We start from the raw sequence: 8,231 nt of genomic DNA on the forward strand, positions 1-8,231 counted from the left end.
GAGCCTAACAAAAAGTGCTGAGTGCCCGAGGGGAAAAAAAAAAGAAAAAAAAAAAAAAAGAAAAGAAAAAAAAAAGAAAAAAAGGGGGGAAAAAAGAAGAAAAATAAAAGAAAAAAAAAAAGATGACATGTTAGTAAGGAAAGTAGCTCAAACTTTTCAGGGCTTGTGGTTAGTGCTGACTAGTAGGTAACAGTCACAGCCTGGCAGGGGGTAAAAATGTTCTTTCTCTCTGATTTAATGATTGCAAAAAGAACTTCCCCAAAAATATACGCCCCTCTGACTAGAAATGAAATGTCACGAGTGCCACGCTGCTTGGTGACAGCACTTTGTAAATACGGCGACTGAATCTGCCTCCAATATCCCTGCGTACGGTGGCAGGAGCTGGCTGCAAGGACCGTGAAAGGGCTTCGGGACTGGAGCTGTGGGATGTGCACAGACCTCGTGGTTTGCGGGAAAAACTTGTTTTTCGGTGTCACCTTGCAGGCTCTGCTGCAAAGCCTGGGGAAAACCGTCACGGGTCAGAGCACTTGTTAGTATGATCGGGTTTTGGACATTGACACCATTGTAAGCAGACTGAAAAAAAAAAAAACCCAAAAGAAAAAAAACCCCAAACAAAACTCTGAAACGTCAGCTCCAATTGCGGTTGTAGGAAACTGCAGATTTGGCTTCTTTTTATATAAACAAATAAATCTCTAAATCAAGCAAAAGACCCCAGCAGGCGGAACCGAAAGGAAAAACTCATGGTGGTGGAAAGGAGAGTGAAATAGTTTCTCTTTTATTTTTTTCCATCAGAATTTGAAATTTCAATAAAAGGGCAGGATTTAAAATTTCCTTCTTGACCAGCCTCCCAGTTGGGGTTCAGCTTTTCGGACTTGAGCTCCCTGGTGATGCTGGGGATGGGCAGGAACATTCAGTACGGCTGCGGTTACATCGCAAGATCAGAGCACGCTGGTTTTCAACTTGCAATGGGTAATGTCCTGCTTTGCAAAATAATAAAAACAAAAAATAAAGAAAACAAAACCAACCCCCAGAGTATGAAGCATGGTAGATATCAGTTTGTGCTCGTGGATTTTCTACGGGGAAGTTTTTGGCCCATTTGAAAGGGAGGCAGGGTTACAGTGTGATTATTTTGGGAGCAGCATGTGTGCGACGCCTGCCAGCTTCGTGAAACAAAAGCAGAGCTCTTCCCATTGCCAATGCACTATCGCCGTGACTCTTTGGTAGGTTAATCCTGGTTTATTTCAAGACAGTTGCAGGGCAAGGGGGGTGACATTTCCAAAGGGTCTGGCTACTGTTTGATTTTGCAGAAGCCACAATTGCGCAAGGATGGGCTGGATTTGCTGGGGGCTGGTGGTTGGCATCATCCCGTCCTTGGGAGGGCTTGGGATGGCGATGGATGCATTGTTGATGATGATGGAGAAAAGCAACAATTTGGGGACAGGGTTCAGAGAGTGTGATGTTTGCATCACGGCTGGAAGAACCTAAATATTTTCAACCCAGGATACTGAAGCTCTTTTGCGTCTATTGATGGGTTGCGAAACACTGTTAGACAAGACCCTGGAGGAAGAAAAGCATGGTAGATGGTTGTGGTGGCTCCTGCTGTTTGTGGAGGTGCTTTGCCAAGGTATTTTGTTTCTTGGGGGACATTGTTGTGTACGAACAAGAGCTTCAGCTTCCACATCCAAACCCAACTCCTTTGCTTCCAGGAGACTTTTTGGTTTACAGACGACTTTCTGCTACATCTTGCCTGAGACCCATCAAACTCATTTCACTTCGGCCAACTAAATGCTTTGCATGGTCTCATTCTCTACTGGCATGACCAACACGTCAATCAGCAACCTAGAGGAGTGACACAACTGTGTCATCTGAGAGCAGAATTAGTTCGGCAGAGGGTGGTTGTTTTTATGCTTGGTGAAGGAATTAGAAGAAACCAGATTGAATTTTCAGGAAGAGGTTTCAGGAATACACAAAAAACCCACAAAAATTCTTTTTTTGGCAACTCAAAATGGATTTGTTCAGCCCAAAAATAATTGTTTTGGGAGGGTTTGGAGTGATCTAGTGTAGGGGAGTGGGATTCTTGAAGTCAATTTTACATTAAATGTACCATTTCAGTACAACGATATTTGAATTTAAAATAAAAAAGAAGAAAATATAAAGCTGCCAATATTTACAAGACAAAACATTTAATTTTGGAACTGAAAGACAAAGGGAAAGGCAAGAGCCAAAATATGTCATAAATAATAAGTGCAATAATAATAATAATGATGATGCCCCATTCTTTTTCTTACTTCAGCTGTTTACCAAATTAAACACAGAAGTGTTTCACTTTTCCTGGGCACTTTCCAACGTATCATATCCACTAAGTCGATTATCCAGTGACTAATTTTCCCTGTCCTTTTTGAGACCTTCTATCTTAAGATGATCATATCGTAAGGAGCACAAGTGCAACACAGACCCATAATTGTGTGGAATGGTGGAGTCCACCTGTCCCCATGCATGTGCCTTGAGAGTTGAGCTTTTTTTCCTTCTTTGTGTCCACTTACCAGGAGGTTTGAGGGCCTGATGCCCTCAAGAATATGGTTCACAAGCTGTCTCCTTGGGGTTCTTCTCCGTTATGGACCCAACCCACGATCTCCTGTGTACTCCAAGCAGACATCACAGGCAACATCTGACCTCTCTGACACCCCAGGCTTCCCTCCAGGATTTAACAGAGGGTATTTTTTAGGTTTTATAATTTCTTCCATGCTTGAGAACATCTGAACAAACATCTGGTGAGGTGGGTGAAGGGGGGAGTTGCAGAGAAGGCGGGAAGACAGCCATCAGTAAATGGTTGGAAGATCCAAACCCATGTTGCTACAGGGAGAACAATTGGTCTACAAAGTGTTTTATAGTTCTGGTACTTGCCATTGCCAGAAGCTGTTTTGGTTCTCCAAAGTGGCTGTGTCATTCTCCCATCGAGGCTCTGGAATTTCCCTTTGCCCTTCGGAAAGTTGTGGCAACACATTCCCCATCCAAGAAAGGGAGCTATCCATTTATAGGCTACTACCAGAGCTGGAAAAGCAGAGTGACTGAAAAGGTCACTGCTCCTTCAGCCCCAGAAGGTGTTTACAGCAAAGCAAGAAGCAAGGGGATGTGAAACCCTGCCAGGGGACTGCCATCCACTGCTCTGGCTCTGGCAGAAGATGCAGAGCATCAGCACCAAAGATGCCTCACCATCCCATAACCTTTAGTCCTACACACCTACCTCTGCCCCTCTCCAGCTCTGTCTCCACCTGGGAGCATCCCATGGAGTGACTCAGCCCCAAACCAGTGTTTTCTAACCCCGAACCAGACACCGCTCCTTCACACAAGGCTTTTGCATCCATTTCTTGAGGGACCACATGAATCAAAAACCACAACATGGCAGAGCTCATCCAGGCTTGTTCCAAAATAAAGCGGGGACCTGGAAACCATAAAGCCTGATGAAGTTAGAGTAGGAACAATCATATTCTGCTGTAATTTTTCGTCTCGCAGGAAACTCAGATAAAAGAAAGATTCAAAGTGACCACCTTCTGATGGAAATAGTGCAGGCTGGAAAAAAAAGTGCTTGTGCATCTCCATATGTAGTAGTGTCCTCTGCGTGACCTTAACAAAGAATATGCCTCATTTTCCTGACCTTGAAATATATATATCTTCTTAATGAAAGGCTTCGCCAATTAATCTGAAAATAATGACTGATTTCTATCTTCTCTTCACTTCCATTATCAGTGTAGTTAGGCACTATAAAAGGTCAACAATTCAGTTCTCCACTTGACTCCCAAACAATAGATTTTCTGCCGTTCCAAAATGATCTCTCATTTCTGCCCAACTTGAAATAACTTTTCTTCTGAAAACATTGGGGACTCAATAGAGAACTGAAAACAGTATCAGCAGAGTTTTATGGTTGGGTTTCTATTCTGCAAAATGTTAATTATATTTTTGCTCTTCTCCATGAAGACACGGTGGAGCATCTCGTACTGTCATGTGTCATAGCTTGAGCTGAGTAGAAATAAGGAGGGAAGTCCTTAGGGCAACCCTGGGAGCTAAATGTAGATGTACCAAAAGATTTTCAGAAGGCAGATGAGATAACAGATCGGGAATGACTATCAAGCAGCAGTAAGGGACGGAGTTGTATGAGACTTGACCATGTGTCAAGGTTCACTGATGGGCAGTGGAGGAGTTTATGCTCGTTGTAATTGCTCTGCACAGAAAGTGATGGGAGAGATGATGGGGATGATGTGTATTAATAGGTTTAAAAAGGTCTTAGTGGAAAAAAACACGTGTTTGTGAAATAAACCTCAACACGATGATACTGATCTTGATGGCCTTCTGGGCCTCTTTCCATCTGCTGCATTTCTGCTTCCTAAATTGGTCTCCCAAGAGCACAATTAAAAAAAAGAAACAACTTTTTCCTTCTCTAAAACTAGCCCTGCCATGGCTAAGCGAAAACCTTGCTGTTTGTATTAAGATTCCTCGGTGGACTATGAAGCAAGAAGAATACGGTTCCTTTTCTGGAGGGGATCCTTGCTTGCATTGTCTAAATGCTTCCCCCCAGAAAACCTCTTGACTGCTGGTTAGCAACAGTTTTATTAATAGGACTTATTTCAGGCTTAGTTATGTCTGGCTTATCATGCACAGAGTTATGTGCTTGATTGAGATACTATGGGTTTATAAAAAAAAAATTCCCTGAGATATGAAGCTGTGAATGACGTTAACAGCCCCAAGGGGTGCGTGAATCCCTCCTGGTGTCTCTGGTACAAAACCAACTTCATGTCATTGTTTAGACAAAGAGGACATTATCACTAGGGCTAAAGCTGATGCCACTGGTGTCCAGGTGATGATCCCCTAAAGCCAAGATGGCTAAAACAGCAGCAAAGCTGGTGTCACATTTCCTGTTTTTTATGGAAAAATTGTAATTCAGAAAAAATGTAATTCTTTGATGTCTTCAAAGAACATGTAGCACGGTCCACACATCAGGGTAGGAGACAACCGGAAAGTGATTAGTAGTCAGCAGCTTTGTCTCTCATATGGATTTGCATGAAATACCACCACTGAGTGTTGGTGCTGTGGATGCTTGGCACTCACAGGAATGTCCTTGCTGTAAAACCTCAGTTGCCAACAGAAAAAATGTCAGGGGAAACGCAATTCTTCTGAAGGGCCAGTATATTTAAAGCAAATAAACAAACAAACAAATTAAACCCCAATGGAAATCATCCTAGTCTACTTCCAAAGAACTGGAGAATGTAAAGCCACATCTGGAAAATCAAATTCTCGTTAAGTCTGTGAGCAGGTTTTGTAGCCTCCAGCTTTGGGTGGGGAGGGCTGAGCTCAGTGTGGGGTGATGCTGGTGTGGGGTGGAGTAAGTGCTAAGGGGCAGGAGTGGGTCTTGGCATTGGAGATACCTCTGGGGGCTTTCACTGCCTTGGATGTCCGTTGCATTAGAGCAGCAGAAGCAGAGCTGCCTTAGAGCATGGATGTGGGGTCACTGTTTGTGGCTGCAATTCACTGGGACTCATTTGCCTGCTGCTTGCCTTTGGCTGTCCCCATTTTTACAGCCTGTCCTCTGGGTCCCTCCTTCCTGGGGTCTCTGGGGTGGTCCTCACTGTCAGCTCAACCCTTGGTCTTGGTAAATGGAGATGGCTTTGGTTTTGTGTGTTCTACATCCTTCTGAGGGAGAGGGGAGGGAAAACAAAACTCCAGATGTCTTCAGTCTAAACATAGCCCAGGGTTCATTCCATCCATCTTCAGTGGTACCTTGTGGCCAGGTAAATGATGAGTCGCCTTTGCCTACAACCCCATGGTGGTATAAAAACCCCACGGTGGTATGTGCTGGGAGGGGAGAAAAGAGCAGCCACCACCACCCACACATCTCTGCAGCTTCCCGAGAGGAAGCATTGCCTGGGTGGTAGGTCTGGTCAAACCCTCTGCCACCACTTTGCCAGCTGTCACGCATGGTCCTACAGCTCTGGGTGGTGTTTTTATAGGGTCTGTGATTAGAGGTGAGGCAAACTCAACCCTTCTGCTCCAACCTTCCCTTTGATCCAGCTGTGGGAATTCGCAGTCATCTTTTTTAACTCTGGCACGGTTTCTCCTGATCTGTGATCTGCCAAAGGGCTAGTTCATGCTTTCTGGGTGGGACTCATCAGATCAGAAGAGAACATCTACATCTGTGCTAGTCACCTACACACTTTTAATCGTTATTGTAGAATCGATTGATCCACCCAGTGAAAAGGAGAACATAGAATCATAGAATCATAGAATAGTTTGAGTTGGAAGGGACCATGGAGGTCATCTAGTTCCAACCCCCCTGCAATGAGCAGGGACATCTTCCACTAGATCAGGTTGCCCAGATCCTCGTCCAACCTGACCTTAAATATTTTCTGGGTCAGGGCATCTACCACCTCCCTGGGCCACCTAACTCTTCTTCTCTCCAAGTACAGACCTAAAACAAGTCAAACCACACCCTAGAAGTGGTGTAAAGCAAATGTGGGGTGACTGACACATCTGGATGTCTACATCTAAGTGGAGCTGAGACGAATTCTTCCCCAAGAGCAATCCATCGTAGTGATTTCAATAAGAATTGCCAGCAGCTCTGGGCTTATTTCACCCCCTCTGGCTATTGATGCCTAAATAAACTCAATATGCAATTAGATTCAGTCAAATTCTCAGAGCTTGATATAATTAGACACACTGGGCATAAGGCTGCTGCTGACAATGCACCTGTATGAATGTGTTCCCTGATGGGTATTTATTTCTAATTAAAGATACAGGGATTTGGGATAGGACTCAATCTAGATGGTGACAGTCTTCATGACAAAGATGTGTTTTGACCCCTCCATGTGTTAGGAAAGTGAAGAGCATTGCTATTCTTTTTTGGGGGGTCCTTTCTTACATTCTTTGAATGTTTCCTTCCAGACAGCCTCTTGACTGATGCTTAGGTAGCTATTCTATTAATTAGATTTAATTCAAGATAAATCAAAACCAAGAATTGCAACCAAAGTGGTAACCCCCTGAATTCACACATGAATGGACAAAGGGAATCTTCAGCCTTGTGGTGGGGGCAGAGGTCCTGAAGGGGAGGCTGTTGAATAGGGAAGGTAGAGGAGAAAAGAAGAAGAATCTACTGGCTCTTTAAAACTATTTTTCTTGAATTTACAAGTCGGTATTTTTCATGGACTTCAGAAGCACCCAGAACCATACCACAGAGACCAACTCACTGCTTTTCTTATCTACTTCATTTTTCTGTTTTTATCTGGCTTTTATTCTTTGTCTCTTACAGGTTGAATTCACCCCTGATCAGATTGAAGGTGAGGAAGATGTGTTTCTCTTCTGTGCACAGTAAATACCATCCCTGGGAGGTGCTGGCGAGTGCTGGGGTAGACACGGGGGTGGTAGTGGAGCTCCCTTGGGAAGGGATGTGACTCCTGTGCTTTAATTCATGGCTTTGCTCCTGCTCCGTCCCTCCTCCCAATCCTCTGTTGAGTTGGTTAAGAGAAACAGGGAAACGTCATGCACTATGCAGATGAGGTACTTATTTCATTAAAGAAAACACCAGCTTCTCTGCCAATGAGGCAAAATGAAAAAAAAAGAAGAAAAAACCCCGCACACCACCAAAATCTCAGTCCAAATGTACTTTCTTTAAGAAAACCCACTAACAATATATCAGTCCCTTCAAGAGAAAGTCTCACAACTCTGCTTTTGAGAACTTGTATTCAATCAGAATTTAATGTGCTACAGTTCTGTGACAGCTCTCCAGCAACCAGCAAATAATGACAGTGATATTTTTTTTCCTTTCAAAACAAAACACCATTAATTTCTGAACCCCACGTCCCAGCCCAAGAAACTGATACTGAAACCTCATGCATGAAGTCCTGGAACCGCCGCCGCTGCAGCTGTCCCCTTTGTCCTCAATTACCAGCTTGCTTTTTACTTCAGGGGATAATTGATAGATGCAGTCCAACATCTGGCAGAATTTTGCTTTAGTCTTTAAACACTTGGCAGAAATTGGTAGAGCCTATGAAAGACGGTATCTGAAAATATGTTAATTACAACAGATGAAAAAAACAATCACAGGCTATGCAGTCAGGCTGATTCAGAGAGAAGAGGTACAGAAAGAAGGATTTTCTGAACTGGAACCAAATGCCATAACATCTTAGAGATTGAGGCTTTGCCACAGATTTCCAATATTACCTTGGGATTTTTCAGCTCCCCAC

The 8,231-nt window shown here is 43.7% G+C and overlaps 1 protein-coding gene across 1 annotated transcript in view; it reads left to right on the plus strand.

Moving 5' to 3' along the window:
* Positions 1-7,297: 7,297 nt before the first annotated feature.
* MYL3 (myosin, light chain 3, alkali; ventricular, skeletal, slow) overlaps positions 7,298-8,231 on the plus strand; it is a gene marked incomplete at its 5' end in the record, with an annotated part of 13,121 nt that continues 12,187 nt past the window's right edge. The window contains one exon of the mRNA XM_010083133.1: positions 7,298-7,325. Coding sequence (XP_010081435.1) covers positions 7,298-7,325 — 28 coding nt within the window. The remainder of the gene's footprint in view (positions 7,326-8,231) is intronic.

The sequence above is a fragment of the Pterocles gutturalis genome, unplaced genomic scaffold (genome assembly GCF_000699245.1).
Source record: "Pterocles gutturalis isolate BGI_N339 unplaced genomic scaffold, ASM69924v1 scaffold15495, whole genome shotgun sequence".
Classification (NCBI taxonomy): Eukaryota; Metazoa; Chordata; class Aves; order Pterocliformes; family Pteroclidae; genus Pterocles; species Pterocles gutturalis.